Source organism: Epinephelus fuscoguttatus, linkage group LG7 (assembly GCF_011397635.1).
Source record: "Epinephelus fuscoguttatus linkage group LG7, E.fuscoguttatus.final_Chr_v1".
NCBI classification, from domain to species: Eukaryota; Metazoa; Chordata; class Actinopteri; order Perciformes; family Serranidae; genus Epinephelus; species Epinephelus fuscoguttatus.
The window spans coordinates 45,250,959-45,267,817 of record NC_064758.1 but is presented as its reverse complement, the minus strand read 5'-3'; the positions used below and the strand labels follow the sequence as shown (position 1 = coordinate 45,267,817).

At 43.8% G+C, this 16,859-nt stretch overlaps 1 protein-coding gene across 1 annotated transcript; it reads right to left on the bottom strand.

Moving 5' to 3' along the window:
- Positions 1-5,179: 5,179 nt before the first annotated feature.
- tsr2 (TSR2 ribosome maturation factor) lies at positions 5,180-7,862 on the bottom strand. The gene is made up of 5 exons (XM_049580303.1): positions 7,762-7,862; positions 7,082-7,172; positions 5,914-6,005; positions 5,630-5,788; positions 5,180-5,530 (listed from the first exon to the last, which is right to left on the bottom strand). Exons 1-5 carry the CDS (start codon positions 7,837-7,839, stop codon positions 5,417-5,419), a joined length of 534 nt encoding a protein of 177 aa, XP_049436260.1. The 5' UTR covers positions 7,840-7,862; the 3' UTR covers positions 5,180-5,416.
- Between the last annotated feature and the right edge of the window lie 8,997 nt (positions 7,863-16,859).

Below are 16,859 nucleotides of genomic sequence, written 5' to 3'. Positions count from 1 at the left end.
GATGTCAAAAGTTTCATTACCGCAGTTGTGCTGTAGAAAGTTGAAAAAATGTAATCAAAAAGTCAAAATTTAATTATAAATCATAGTATAGTATGTAAAAAAATGTAATTAAAAAAAAACAGTATAGTACATGGAAAATTGTTATAAGATCTGTTATAAAAAGTCATAGCATAGTATAAATAAGTCATATTTTACCATCTAAAAAAAAAAAAAAAAATTCATGAAAAAGTCTTAGTGTGCCAAAAACTTAAGCAAGTCATATTCTAGTATGTTGTAAACAAAAAAACTCCATCAGTCATAGTATAGTGTCAGAAAAAAATACATAAATACAGTATGTAAATTTCAATATAAAAAAAATCATAGATTAGTATATTTAAAAATTAAGAAAAGGTTTTTGTATAGTATTTCTCATTTTCATTGGAAAAAGTTCAGAAAAAAAGTCACATGTTAATTTTTTTGTCATAAAAAATCAAATTGAAAAGTCTATAGTGTGTCAAAAAATGTATACTGTAAAAATGTCATAGTATGGTATGTCAAGAAGAAACCAAGAAAAGTTCGCACACTGATCAGATAAATGGAACATCCACTCCAGAGGTTGATGGATGTCAAAGTTCCATGTTTAATGGTCCATCAAAATATACAGAAAAGATAACAAGTGGAAACTGAACAGAAATGTTTCAGCTACACAGCCATCCTCAGTCTGCCTGAAGGGCAAATCACACATCTGTGCTGTATTTGTAGATTAGAGGCAGAGTCAATCAGTGAATGGATCCATCCATGTTACAGGGCCACAAGTCCAGATACTCAAAGGATGTGTGATATCTAAAGCTATTGTTGCAGAAACACAGCACAGCAGATTATTAAGAGAAGAAGAAGCCTGATTTTAGATTTACTCCAGATTAACACTAGCAATTTCAAAATGTATAGAATACAGAAAGAAACATTTCCCATACACACACACACACACACACACACACACACACTGAGTTTGGAGAGAGAATATCCGTTAACACTCTGCCTGTAGAAGAGGACGTTCCATATCACCTTCTCTACACAGTGTTTTAATCTGCTGAATAACAGAAGGTGAGAGAGGAAACAGGATGGTTAGCATCTCTGACGTGACGGGCAACAGAGGATTTTTCATCGACCCTCCTAATTGCTCTTTCTTCTGTATAGTATGGTATGTCAGAATTTTTTATTTTTATTTTAAAAAAAAGTCATACTATAGTATACTAATAATCATCTTCATCTTCTAACCGCTTCATCCTCGTGAGGGTCGCGGGGGGGCTGGAGCCTATCCCAGCTGACACTGGGTGAGAGGCAGGGTTCACCCTGGACAGGTCACCAGACTATCACAGGGCTGACACATAGAGACAGACAACCATTCATGCTCACATTCACACCTACGGACCAATTAACCTAGTCCCCAATCTGCATGTCTTTGGACTGTGGGAGGAAGCCGGAGTGTCCGGAGAGAACCCACGCTGACACGGGGAGAACATGCAAACTCCACACAGAAGGGCTCCCACGCCCGGGATCGAACCGGCAACCCTCTTGCTGTGAGGCGAGAGTGCTAACCACCACACCACCGTGCCGCCCGTAAACTAATAATATTTTGTAGAAATTAAATCAAAAAGACAATATTGTATGTCATGAAAATTTCATTAAAGAATCATAGTCGAGAATGTCAGAAATTATCCTTAAAAGTCATTCTGTGTTCATTTAAAGTATACATGATACATTATAAACAAAGTTTATTGATTACTAACTACTAAACAGAAAGTATTGCATGTCTTCAAAATGTATTATTAAGTCTTAGTATGGTATGTTGATAAACTTAAACATAATTATAATATAGCTAGTTATACAAAATAATGTAATTATAAATTCATAGCACAGTATGTTGTAAAGAATAAAAACTCATAATACGCTTCTCAAAAATTATACAGAAAATTTTCATTTTGAGGTCTGTCTATTGTAGTGTTGTCACAATACCAAAATCTTTGTTTCGGTACCGATAGCAATATGAATTTTGATACTTTCCGGTAATTTCCTAAGGAAAAGTCCTTTTGGATACAAACCTTTAGAACAATAAATAGTAGAGGTGTAACGGCACCAAAAAATCATGGTTCAGTAAGTCCCTCGGTACGGACGTCACGGTTTGGGTCTGTGTACGTTTTGAACATAATTGCTTGTCTTTTATTTCACTATTTCACAGTATAGTTGTAATTGCGGACTGGACATGGCCGACTCACTGGGACTAAGAGCACAGACGACCTCCAAAATTAAATCACCTGAGGTCCCCATGTAATAAGCTACTGTGCGGATAGGGCTAACCGTTATGTCGGGATGCACCAAAATTAAATTTCTTGGCCGAAGCTGAACAATAATGAAACATTAGGCCGAATACCAAACACCTTACATTTTTCATTCATTCATTCATTCATTATTTTTGTATAATTTACTTTTCCACTTTTTTCAACGTTGCCTAAACCAAAGGGTTTACGGCCACTAGATGGCGCAGCATCATCTCAGATGTAAACAAAAAGCCTGCATTGTCTATGGCCTGGACTAAACGAGGTCAGATTTCAGCACTAACAGCTCCGACTGCTCCACACATCAGGACTTCTCTGTAAGCTACAAAGCAAGCAATATTTCTTTATATTTTGCGGGGCTAAAAATCGAACCATCAAGCCTAAGTGTGCTTTTTACTCAGCCTAGCCTACTATGTTTTCTTTTCACTGCTGCAGCCGGTGTCTTTCTCGTAATCGGCATGCTTTCAGTGTGTTTAGATTTTAGACGATAGATTCAGCTTGTAGTGCTGTTGGTCTTTCCACAAATAGCCTACCCCCCCAGAAACTTCTGCCTAACAGTGTTTACAAATTGCTGTTTTAGGTTCATTCTCGGATATAATGCCTCCATACTGCCGACATGTTGTAACAGCGTGTTACCAGGCACCCAGGCGCTGGCAGGCTGAATATGTGCATCATTTCATTTCTGTTTTGGCGAGGGGATGTTGTGTTTCAGCGCAACAATGTAATGTAGCCTATATATTTTATACTATAAACTTTTTTGTTTAAGTTTGAGTCAAGACAAAATATTGTATGTAAGGTCATAGTATAGTTAATATGTTGCAAATATTTCATCAAAAATAAGTAGAGTCTAAATGTAAGAAAAATTCATTAAGAGTCATTGTATAGTAAGTTATTTTTTTTTAAATCATGAAAAAGCACTTATATAGTATATTTCATTAAGTTAAAGTAGTGTGCCATTTTTTTTTTGAAAATTGATGATATAGTATGTATAAAAGTTTTTCTTTCAAATTCATTGATGTTGAGTATAGTGTCAAAAACTATACATAAAAATTCATTATAAATTTATAGCGCAGTATGTAGAATTTTTTGTTCCTGAAATTATTAGTTTTTAGTCTCACTGCTGCTAGCTTGTTAGCTTTGATTTTAGCCTGGCTCCTGCTACGCTAACACTGGTGCGTGTGTTTCACCTGTGTCGTCATATCCGCTTAGCGTCATGTATATAGGTTTATGAGAAAGACGAGCTCTGGCTGCTGAGGCTTAACACCTTCCCGCCCGGAGCTCCTCCGGCTGCAGCAGCAGGAAACACAGTGACCCCGATTGGTCCACTCCAGGAACGGCTAAAGCTCCAGCTCTGTCCTGCACCTGCTCCATCCTCACAGGAGTCTCTGAGCAGGGCTTTAACACCGGGGATCGGTGGTCTCTCCTGGGGGCTGAGTCCAGAGCAGCGGACGGTGCGGACTGCGCCTCATCTGGCAGGTGGACGAAAGGGGGGCAACTGCAGCAGGAGGCGGAGGCAGTTTCCCGCCAGTTTTCTCAGCCCGTACAGGAAGTCACAGGAACACTCACTAAAATGTTATCAGACCCATTTATCAGTTTGTTCTCAGTCTCCAGTTGTTTTATTGATTTATTTATTAAAATGTTTTACAGGTGATCTGTAATTTATGTTCATGAACTCAGTCAGCATCACATCAGTGCGACCTGTCGCCTCAACTACACAGGCTGAATACACTGTGACTGTGAGCTTCATTCATTCATTCATTCATTCATCTTCTAACCGCTTCATCCTCTTGAGGGTTGCAGGGGGGCTGGAGCCTATCCCAGCTGACACTGTAAGCTTCATATTTTATACAACACAACTGCTTTTATTACACATCAGTCAGACACGCCTCCGTCTCGTGAGATTATCGTTGTGCACTTGAGCAAAGCAGAATGAAGTCATACACAAATTTAACCAGCATGCATTGTGCAGTGATTGCTGGTGATTGATTCTGCCAAGGCCTGGCTCATCCCAAACAAGCCTAATGTCATGTTCCAGTCATGGCGCGGTCGCATGTCGACAGGGATAATAAGGCTCCGGTGAGCTGGACTCGACATCAGCAGGAAAACTGGGCTGTTGCCTGCAGGAGAAAACATGATGTGAGGCGCCCGTCTCCCCCTCCTCCCCCTTGGGACATCCCACTGGCTGACAGGTATGACATCCTGGGCATGCAGGAGTTTCCCCCGCTGAAGGGCCGCTCCCATCCTTCACCGTCTTTTCTGCCTTCTACCAACCCGGCTCACAACAGATCAAACATCAGCTGACTGTCAGCGGTCCAGTCGCTGGTTGATTTCTCCTGATGATCACAGTACGGAGCTGAACCTCTGTTGGGCCGGACAGCAGAGAGACTCCTCAAGGGTCAGTTTCTGACTGCTGGTCTGTCGCTGGGTTACACAGAGCTCGCTATCTGCTCCTACAAGAAACTGGAGAGTCGCCATTTTAGCTAGCCAGCGTCCGCGTATCAACGCCCTGATCTTAATAGAATATAGCGGAGGTGGGAGGAAGTCACATGTGCAAGTCATAGGCAAGTTTCAAGTCATGATATTCAAGTCTCAGGCAAGTCCCAAGTCACTGTAGTGAAAATCAAGCAAGTCAGGTCAAGTCATGTGACTCGAATCCTCCACCTCTAGAACACAGTAACTTCAACCACTGCTCATTTTAGAAGGACCACCACAAGATGGCGTGTTTGTTTTAATTATCAGACAATTAACAGACTTGATGACTGAATGAATCATGGTCGTCTGTTTCTGGTTGCCAGCACTGGCGAGCGTAGCTACAATAAAAGTATGACAGTATACTCTGATGACATCACACAGACACTGAGCAGCACTTTCAACATGTTTAATATAAAAACACAGAAACCAGACTCACTCTGGTTTAATGACGCCTCTCTGCTCACACGGCGGCACGATGAGGCCGCTCACAGACGCCATGACAGCGCAGAACATCAACTCCCGTTAAAGACGCGCTCCGTCTTTATCAGTGTTACACGCAGTCTTTTCCCAAAGGTCAAAGGTCAGCTGCGTCTGAGGTCAACAGTTCATACTGGTCCTCATCTTCCTGCTCACTTCTTCTTACGCACCATCGTCCACCCGTCCTCTTCTTCACCAGGAGGAGGAGGAGGAGGAGGATCTTTCCTGCTGACTGACGACTGTTCGGAGGATTCACACTCCATCACCTGGACATAGAAACACGTGGTTACTGACATCACACGATACGATGACATCACACTGTGACACCAGGCGGACTGAAGACCCATGTGTCAGGTGAGACGTACCTGTGTTTCATCATCACTGTCGTCATCAGACTGTGTGGGCGCAGCGGTGACCTTTGCCCTCTGACTCTTCTTCTGTGTCAAAGTGTCGATGGTGTGTTTGAGCTGCTGCAGCGCCCCCTGCTGCCACTGACTGAACACCTGCATCAGACTGTCACACAGCTGGAGACACAAGTGGAACATGTGACCTCTGACCTTTACAACACCTCTTCTATCCCATATACACATTTTATTGTTCCATATTTATCTGTGTGTGTGTGTGTGTGTGTGTGTGTATTTGTGTGTACCTGAGGTAAACTCCCATCATCCACCACTGTGTCAAACTCCTGATCCATCAGTTCAGCGATGAAGTCCTCGACCTCACACCGCTGCAGGTCGGCTGATCACACAAAAACACACACACACACACACACACACACACACACACACAGAATATAAGACCACACATAGATTCACAGGTGCAGATTACTACCAGAATAAAGGTCCTGTCATGAGTAAAATCACAGCTCTGTTTAAAATGTGCTCCGCCCTCTAACGGCTTCACTACTGGTTCACCATCACAAGCTCCGCCTCCGCATGAGAGAAAATACTTGTACTTGGAGGACAGAGTACCTGAGCAGGTAGAGGACAGAGTACCTGAGCAGGTAGAGGACAGAGTACCCGAGCAGGTAGAGGACAGAGTACCCGAGCAGGTAGAGGACAGAGTACCCGAGCAGGTAGAGGACCTGAGCAGGTAGAGGACCTGAGCAGGTAGAGGACAGAGTACCTGAGCAGGTAGAAGACAGAGTACCTGAGCAGGTAGAGGACCTGAGCAGGTAGAGGACAGAGTACCTGAGCAGGTAGAGGACAGAGTACCCGAGCAGGTAGAGGACCTGAGCAGGTAGAGGACAGAGTACCTGAGCAGGTAGAGGACAGAGTACCCGAGCAGGTAGAGGACAGAGTACCTGAGCAGGTAGAGGACAGAGTGCCCGAGCAGGTAGAGGACAGAGTACCTGAGCAGGTAGAGGACAGTGTACCTGAGCAGGTAGAGTACCAGAGCAGGTAGAGGACGTTAGCAGGTAGAGGACAGCGTACCCGAGCAGGTAGAGGACAGAGTACCCGAGCAGGTAGAGGACAGAGTACCCGAGCAGGTAGAGTACAGAGTACCCGAGCAGGTAGAGGACAGCGTACCCGAGCAGGTAGAGTACAGAGTACCCGAGCAGGTAGAGGACAGAGTACCCGAGCAGGTAGAGGACAGAGTACCCGAGCAGGTAGAGGACAGAGTACCCGAGCAGGTAGAGGACAGAGTACCCGAGCAGGTAGAGGACAGAGTACCTGAGCAGGTAGAGGACAGAGTACCCGAGCAGGTAGAGGACAGAGTACCTGAGCAGGTAGAGGACAATGTAAACACTACCCACGTATGACCATACACAAGAAACCTTTGCTGTCACTTGACAGGTTACTATGGTTACGTACCATTGTCGTGGAAAAACTGCTGGACTACATCCACCATCCAATCAGCTTTCTGCTGCCCGTACACGCCTCCAAACCCGTTGTCCACCGCGATCTGAGGAAATGAAGACACAGGAGTGAGTCTATGACCTTTGACCTCTGAGGCAACAGGCATCCATGCTTCAGAGTTTCACTTTAAAGATATGCAAACTAAATATGAGAGGTGACACACAGCTACGTCACTAACTGCATCACCAGCTCTGTCACGTGTCTATTAAACATCATCAGGGTCGCAGTGATATATCATGACACTGTATACTGTGGCACGACACTGACAGGCACTGCGAACATTTGCTTATTTACGAAAAAGATGCAACCGGACGGACAAACTCACCTGTGCACACATCTCCTTTCCTTTTTCTACAAACTTTATCTCTGGATGTGTACTGAATGTGTGCTGAATGTGTTTACTGGTGTAAAAACTACATTATATGAAGGGCTGTGTGTGTGACGACCTTAAATCAGAAGTAACATCTGTGTTTCAAACATGTGTTTACTTTGCCAAAGAGAAAAGACTTCCATGATTAGCTTTGTTAGCATTAGCCTGTTAGCATGGCCCCGTGTGTTCCGCAGTGAGTCAGTCGGTAACAGTCGGTCCGGTGTGTCCTCTGTCGGACCGGTGTCTCGTTACGGATCATATTTACCTGTAGAACCGGCCAGGTGTGAAGAACCGCTCTTACTCCCTCTTTAAAGAGCTCACGTGAAGCTGCGGAGGCCGCCATGTTGGATGTGATGGACAGAAGCAGTCGAGTGAAGAGAGAGTCGATCAGACAGAAACAGTCGATCAAACAGAAACAGTCGATCAGGCAGTCTGATGTGGATTAATTAGTTTATTAGTGACAAACTGTAATTGTGAAGCTGAGCCGTTGTATTCTGTGAATCTTTAACTGCTTTACAATCAAATTATTTTGTAATGATTTCATTTATTTATTTATTTATTTATTTATTTATTTATTTATTTATTATCAAACTCAAAACAAATGATACAAGTCACAGTTAAGGTGGTTAACTTTTCAGTATTAAACAGTATAAAAGTGCCAGTGTTTAATTATAATAATAAATTGACCTATTTTGTTTTCATTATTTTTTTAATAATTCTAAAATCCAGATTTCTCTCATTAAAACCTGAAATATGTCTTGTAATGAACAGCCCAGGTGTGATGTCAGGAGTGTCCAGCAGGAGGCAGCAGCTGATCTCACATCGGTCTGATAATAAAGCCCTTTTTTAATTTTTAATCTTTTACTGTTTTCATGTTAAAGTGTTTGTTCTTAGTGAGAAAGGAGAGTTTATTTACTGAAGGTGAGACTGAAACAGAAACAGTATTTTCACTGATGGCTGCTCAGAGGATCAGAATCTTTATTTGTAGTTGGAATCATTTTGGTTTTAATATTAATAAGTTTTAACAACTGAACATTTTACTGTGATATCTAAAAGTTTAAATTGACAGTGAAATATTTGCCTTTGAAAAGTGTCTGTGTGGATTTATGTGATCTGAATTTTCCTCTTTAACTTTTCAACGCCTTGTTTTGAAGTTTGATTTTATGGAGTGAGGATACTTCCTCTTGTATTTCAGATGATCATGTGACTGATAAAGTGTAACCTGATTGGTCAGAAGTCGGATCAATGATCTGTTAGCATGAGTGTTCATGTGAGAATTTCTGATCTTGATTGAAAACGATTTGATTTTGGGGCTTAATTTTAATCGAATCGTCTCCACACAGTCTGAACGAGTCCTTTAAACTAAAACCTGATCCTGGAGTGCAGCTGCTCTTCAGGATCCATCAGTGGAGAATTCATCTCTTCCTCGATCTGAAATATTAAATCCTGACGTTTTAACATGAACAAATGAATAAATGAAGGAGTGAGTGAGGAGGTGAAAAAACATGAACTGCTGGTTTTAACTCTTCAGTGTCTGAGACCATCAGAAAGGAAGTTCAGCCCAACAAACGGTCACAGAACATTTATTCAAGCAGACCCAGCAGCATGACGACGGCCTGCAGGTGAACCACCTGTTAACACTGAGGGCTTTAATTCAGTTCAGTTCAAAGAAGCTTTATTGGCATCATAGGAAACAGACGTTACATTACAATGCAAGTGTAAAATAAAACAAGAACTGTACAATAAATAAAGATCGACTAGAATCTGGTTTATATACAGGTCACTGCTGATTGGCTAACACCTGTGACACGCCCACCACACAAGAGAAGATGTACGTCAAAGCCTGTTTCACACCGTTACACCGTTTCACACTGTTTCACACTGTTTCAGTCTGTTTTACACAGTTCTACACTGTTAAATCATTTCACATCATTTCCAACTGTTTCGGGTCGTTTGACACCATTTGACACAATTTCACGCCGCTACACACGAGCTGTATTCGAAACCGTCCACTCACTCACTCACTCACTCACTCACTCACTATTCCCTATTTCGTGTTTACTATATAGTGCACTACATGGGGAACGACTGAACAAGATTTCGGACACTAACTGAAATTTTCTGAACGTCGTTGCGTGAGTAGCTGCGCCGCATACTCCTGTGACGTAAGTGGACGCGCCGAGCATCGTGTAAACAAACCAGGCGCTTTGAGGATGATCGAACTGTATGGTGGTTGTACTTTTTGTCAATAAAATGTTGAAATGTCAACGGTGTGGACGTTTGGTTTTGTCAGCTACGGTTGTGTGTCTGCATTGTGAGCTGTAACAGCCCACGATAGTGCACGAGCTACAAGCTACCTGGCTCGTGCGAGATAAGTGATTATTGTTAGCTCGTTAGCTGACGTTACCGGCTAGCATCCTATTCGTTTCTTTTTGTGCCATCTTTGTGGTTCTTCTTCTTCTTCTCCTCTGGCAAAAGTAAAATGTAGGGTACATCCAGAGATATTGGATGAAGTGAGATATCCCACTTAGCTCACTTCCTGATTCAGTGACGTCAGCGCCACGCCCCCGTAGGAGACTTGCGGCAGCTCTGAATGTATTGTCGTCAATGAGGCAAATGAATGTGATCACAATTTATGGTCAATTCTTTCGCCTTATAGTCACTAAAGTAAATATTGGGTTCGTTTTCCACAAGCCACACATCTCACCAATATTCTGACACTAAAGCTGCATTTTTCATCCACACAGATCAAGAAAAAAGAAAAAACAAGTTCTCGCGAGATCTCGTGATCTTGATAAACAGGCGGTAAAATCACAGTTAGCTTACAAACAGTTATTTACCGCTAGTAATAAATAAAAAATGCCCAAGCTTTGTGCAGCAATAGGCTGCAATAATAGGAAGAATGTATTTTCATTCCACCTGCTTCTTGATCTGCATACACAGACATCCACAGAGCCTCTGTTCAACACAGTGGTGGAGGGGGGGGTTGAGGGAGAACAGGCTCTGATTGGAGGGAGAGCTAACCACGCCCACTTAGGAGACAGGAAGAGTAACAGTTTTCTTAACATTGGATAAGCCTACAGTTGGGTATCTCCCTTCATCCAGTATCTCTGGTACATCGTTTGTTCACTCACATTTGCTGTGCATTGTGGGTATTTTATAGTCCACTATATAGTGAATGAAATTAACCACGGAGAATTCAAACAACACTACAAAATGACGAACACACTATATAGTGCACTATATCCGTGATAGGGAGCGATTTCGAACACCGCTACTGTTTGAACCGTTACACACCGTTTCTGTTTCACACTGTTTGGAGTAAACATGTCATTCTAGCTGGAAACTGCAGTAAAACAGTGTTTCAGACTGTTTCCAGTGTTTCTCAGTGAGAAAAAAAAACAACAACTTACTGACTTATAATAAAAAAACAACAAATCCTATTAAAAAACAGCTCCCAGGTGTTTTCTACAGATTTACAGTATAAATATATTTACAGATATTCACGGTTTCATTCTTTTACAGTATCAGTATAAATATCACCAGAATAGAGTGTACAACACACACACACACACACACACACACACACACACACACGCAGAACAACACTTTCAGAATAAAAGTCTCTGTTTGAACAAACATGGCTGCTCCTGCAGACTGTTTGTGATGAATTAAAGTGTAAATGTAATAAACACAAACAGCAGATCGTACAAACCTTCAGATGTTCTTCAGTCAGTTCATACTCAGACTATAAAACAGGTGAAAATCAATGACTACTGCTTTTATACTGGATCCTATAAAGTTTAAAGGACATTTAAATCTCCTTCAGGTTGATGACGTCATCATTTAGGCTTTGATTCTGTCTGCTGATTGGTCCTCAGCTGTGAGTTTTAACAGTCATGTGACCATGTTGATGAATCCTGCGCTCAAATGTCACTGGAAAAGTCAGGTGGACAACATCACCTGAGATTACCTGAGTCAACCCTGCAGGTGACGCAGAGCCAATCAGGATGAGTCCTGAGGAGAGGACGTGTAAACAGGTGGACAGAGACGTCACGAGTCGTCAGGTGAGACGCAGGTGAGCAACAAAAACCCTGCAGCTTGTTCAAAGAAAACTCTGCTCTTATTCTGGTAGTTCTGTTTGATCACTTCCTCAGCAGGGTCCACAGGGAGGCCGCACTCTCACCCAGACGCGTCGCTACGGGTATGGCCGCTTTGGCAAAGAGAGGCGGCGTCACAGACAGGCTGGAGAACAGGTTAGTAAACAGCAGAAAGCAGCATGGAGGCCTGTGAAAACTTTACCGTGGTTACTTGTTCTTATATCTTGTTTTGTTCAGTCTATCTTTAAAACTCCGTGCACACTCATTCGGATCGATGTTTGAAGTTGATCGGAGCCGGAGCTGATGACTACTGCAGAGTCATGTGACGCAGGTGTGAATGACGATTATAACTTTTTCCATTATACACAGAAGCCAGATGTTAGCGGGTTTTTGTGCAGTGGAAAAGAGTCCGACAGCTAACGTTAGCTCGCCTTTTTATCAGCAAACATGAACTCACCACAGAGATTCAGCTGCTCACTGACTCCACACGTGTTCACTGATCAGTGTTTAAATATCGTGGTGACCTTCATCCTAAATAAATATGACTAACATTGACCTTTCTGTCCCACTGTACCTACATCTACACACATTATAACAGGAAGGATGTAGTAAAGTAGTAAAGCCCGCCTCTAACTCGATTTGATCGGCTGCCTGTGTCAAGTGTGACTGACCAGGGACACTGCTCTGTGCCTGATACCTCAGTGGGGGAAAGTGGGACTGATCACCCAGGGCCGCAGTGGGACGAATTATTGTTGCAAATTTTTTTTCACTGACACTGAGCCGACACTGGGCCGACACTGAGCTGATACTGGGCTGACAGTGGTCCGATGCTGGGCCGATGCTGGGCCGATGCTGGGCAGAGAAGCTGCTGTGTCACATGACACGACTACCAATGTAAAATCTACGTACTGATCCTTTAACAGTCAGCTGCCTCTGTGTTTGTTTAAAGGGTCTTCTGATGGTTCACCTGTCTGTCCAGGTGAGTCCTGCTCCGTCAGGCGTCCATGTTTCTGTGATGGACAACCTCAGGATGAACAGGTGAGACCTTCAGGTGAGTCTGACTGTCCACAGGAGGGGACGTCTCCTGTCCAACAAACTGCACTCCACCAGTTCAACCAGTTAAAGTTGATGTCAGATCAGAATCAAACATGTTCTGTGTTCATATTTAACCAATTAAAGACAGACAGGAAGTCCTCAGCTGATTCTTTCAGATCTGTGCTGCTGGTCAGCTGTTCGCTCATCAGACTGACCGTGCAACTGTCACAGTGATGTTTGTGTCCGCGCTCCTTATCAAATATAACGTCACTCATTCGACTCATGTCTTTAGCATGTTGTTAGCACTAAACTTCAAAACGCGTTCTCATCCGAACTCATCAATTATCACCGCTTTGTCTGTGTTCACGTCTTCATATGACACACTAGGTATCCTCCTGTGTAGCTGTTGACGTTCAGGGACACGCGTCAATCAGTCTTTTTCAATCTAAACTTACAACGTCGGTAAAACACCATGTGCTTACGTTTATTTCCTTGTGCAACAAAAGCATGTGGTTTGGCTCTAAATTCAAATGGAAAGTGAAGGTCAGGCTCCTGGGTGAAGGTCCAGAGACTCTCCAGCTCCTTATATTATGTTGTTACTGGCAGTGTTTTAAACTGATGCTGTCCGGCACTGTATCATATCGCTGTGACATGCTGTCCGGCTGCGTTATCAACGGATGCTGCCTGTACACATATTGCTGTCTGGCCGACAGGTGGCGTATCATACCAATGTGAAAGGTGCCATCCGGCTGCGTTACAAACTCCACAAACAGAGGCTTTTGGCGTTGGTGTCTGACGCCGAATCACTGACAAAGCAGTGGTATTTGAGTAGTTCAGAATGAGAACGGACTGGAGCTTCAAACTGACACCTGAACGCACCACTCTGAGAAGGAAGTTTCATTCTGTCGTCAGGACAGCACTTCCTGCTGAGGACTTCCAGTCTGAAATGCAAAAACTCATGATTTTCACTATAAAAGCCGTGGGATAGTTTTATTTTGACTCCACATGTGTGTGATTGTGTTGTTGGTCTGTGTGTGTGTGTGTGTGTGTGTGTGTGTGTGTGTGTGTGTGTGTGTAGGACCATGTGATCTTCATGATGATGATGATGTCATCAGGCTCTGGACAGGGATTGGTCAGCAGCTACCTGAGAGAGGAGAAGAAAAAACACAGTGAGGAGAAAGTGATCACACACTGGCCCCGCCCCTGTCTGTCAGTCATCTGTGATGTAATGATGCTGATTGGATGAGGTGTGGTGAGGTCATCCTGTGTGAGGGTGTGAACCCCTCGGCTGCACTTTAATCTGCTTCAGTGTGATAACATTAACGCTGAGCTGCGGGCGGATTGTCCTCTGATCATTAATTAAACCACAGAGACAGAGCTGCGTTCAGTCAGACGTGTTAATGGACTCTGGGAAACCTGAACCTCTGTGAGGACTCTGAGAACATACTGGACCAGTGGAACCTCTGTAACAACCTCAGAAACCTCCTCAAGAACCTCCAGAGTCTGAGTCAGGTTTATTGCAGAGGACGCTGTTTTGATGCAATAATAATAACATTACAAATATATCAAGAGACATTAAAATCGACCTCCTGTGTCCTCATGAGGACATCACACTCTGGGTTTGCTGCACCTTATACTTCATTCTGCTGAGATCAGACCTGCTGTCCTCGCCATGGACACTTTTTCTGTCGCCATCTAGTGGCAACACAAATCCATGTAAAAACAAGATGGCGGTGATCTCTGCCAAGTCAGTCTACAGCCAATCCCAACACAAAAAAGTGGACAAGGTCCAAAATCTGATCAAATTCTATGTGCGGCGCGGTCATTTTGACCTGACCAGCAGACTTCACTACAAGCTGATTGGCTGTTGAAACAGGTGACGTGCTTTAAAACCAGCCGCCGGCCTTTTGACCAGCTGAGTGTCAGGAGACGCCATCAGACGACTTGAGTCGAGCTCAGACCGGCCAGTTCACACTGCTGACACTTTTCTCTGTGACGTTCTGAAACTGTTTCATCTCATCATGAATCTTTGGTCTAAACTGGACGTCATAGTTCAGTCTTTGAGCGTCTCTCAGCGTCTTGTTAAACCCGTCCCTGTCCCCGCTCCTGTACGCCTCTTCTTTGTCCGACCTCGGCTGAGTTTGGCGCTGAACCAGAGTTTGATATCTTACTTTGATAACTTAACCTGCTGTCTCCACAGAAGCTGGTGTATGACATCACAGCCTCTGTGTGTCACCCAGACTGTTGGTAGCGTCCTGAAACATCTCAGTCTGCACTGTCCACCTGGAGATCCTCCACAGCTTCACCGCTCCTGTGGCGTCCTCACAGCAGCTTCACAGAGCTGTAATTCATCTCTGGGTGCAGGTGTGTCCCAGTGCAGCGTGAGGGACAGCGTGACAGGCGATGACGGTGATCTGTTTCCTCTGATGGTCACTTCCTTCTGTCTGAGTGCTGAGCTCTGATTGGCTGACAGGCTGTATTGATCAGACAGGAGTGTGATGACACTGACGAGGACTCCGCAGAGGAAACAGAAGAAGAAGCAGAAATATTAACGAGCCGTCACCCTGCAGCGTCGGTGCCTTGCTCCGGAGCAGCTCAGCTGTTCACATGAATCTTTAAGCAGCAGCTGAAATATTCAGCAGTGCCTCCACAAATATCTGCAGCAGTTTCCAGACGTCAGGAATCATCACCTTCCTCTTCAACACACACGCTGGCTCCACCCACCGACCATATAAGGACACAGCCCGCCCCCTGCCTGTCAATCATCAGACTGAGTAGAGAGAAACAGAGACATATGTTTCATACTGCTGAGACACAGAGAGGCATGCTGGGACATGTGGTTCCTCCTGCAGTGTGTCCTGAGTCTGGTTCTGCTCCTCTCACGAGTTCTGATGACTGATCCTGCATCACTGACGGCTGGAGCACGGATGTGTTGAAGACGTTTCTGTCTGAAGGCCTCTGAGCACTGAATGCATTTTTTTGTTTTGTTTTTTTAATCCATCATCTGAAAAAAAAAGGTTGTGCACACAAACCTTGTTGTGAAAATTCACAAAATGAGAAAAAATTTAAACACACATTAGCTCCTTGTTTCTGTCCACTGACACTGATGTGTCTGTCTCTACTGTCTCCTCCACTGTGTCTCAGATCACATACGTCTGTACTAAACACTTCATATGTTGAACATGCTACGTGTGTTCACACTGCACAGTACGGGAAAACACAGTGTACTACTGGCATTCTCAAAAAGCTCCAAAAGTTGAGTGTGGAATGACGGACACCTCTCACCCTCAACGGTCGCCATCTTTGTGATGTAGCTAAAGCTACGCCACAAAGATATCTGTCACCGCTGCGTTGTAAGTTCTATATGTGTTTGCACTAAGCTTCAAAACTGTAATCGAATAGAAGCCATCAGTAATGTTTGTTGGGTCTGTGATGATTTGGTACCACCAACAATAATGTGAGTGCGTTCACTTGCTAGCTAACTTGCGCCTAGCTACAGTGACACATTTTAATCAGCACTGTCGTTGTGACATAAGTTTGGTTTATGTGCGGACAGGGATAGCGGTCAAATGTTGGTCATGATGCTCCAGTGTCTGTTTGCAATTTGTCGTTCAAAAGGAGGACGAAGGAAAAGAGATCCTCACTTCCGGTAAGTGAAAAACTGCAGTGCGTGATTTGAGACGACACTACCCTGTTGAAAAAAGTGCACCATGCAAGAAGTTCGTAGTGTTCTACATATTAATGTACTAACATGCGATGTGAGACACACACCTCATGTCTTAAGGGTCCAGACACACCAAACCACCTTCAGAGAACTAGCGGTGACGAAGGCCCCCTGCTGCGTCGCCTTACATCACCGTGTCTCAGCCAAAAAGTTGCACCTGAACACACAGCAGAGACTACAGCCAACAGCCAATGAGCAGGTACGTTCTGCGCTTGCGTGAGAGGAAATAAGTCTCCACAGCAGCAGACGGCGGTCGTCTGTAATCATCGTTCAAAAAGGGAAACAGGGAAAGCGTCTTGATGCTAGTTAGCCAGTTAGCACGTGAACAACACAACCCAGTGTTAAAGAACAGCGCCAGTGAACAATAACACAAACCATCAGGAGACATTTCTGCTAAAGAGCTCATTGGGTAAAGAAAAATATCTCTCTGACGGCCCAACATGGACCGAAGGCCGTCTGCTGGCTTAGTGTGTCAGGGCCTTATCATCATCATCATCATCATCA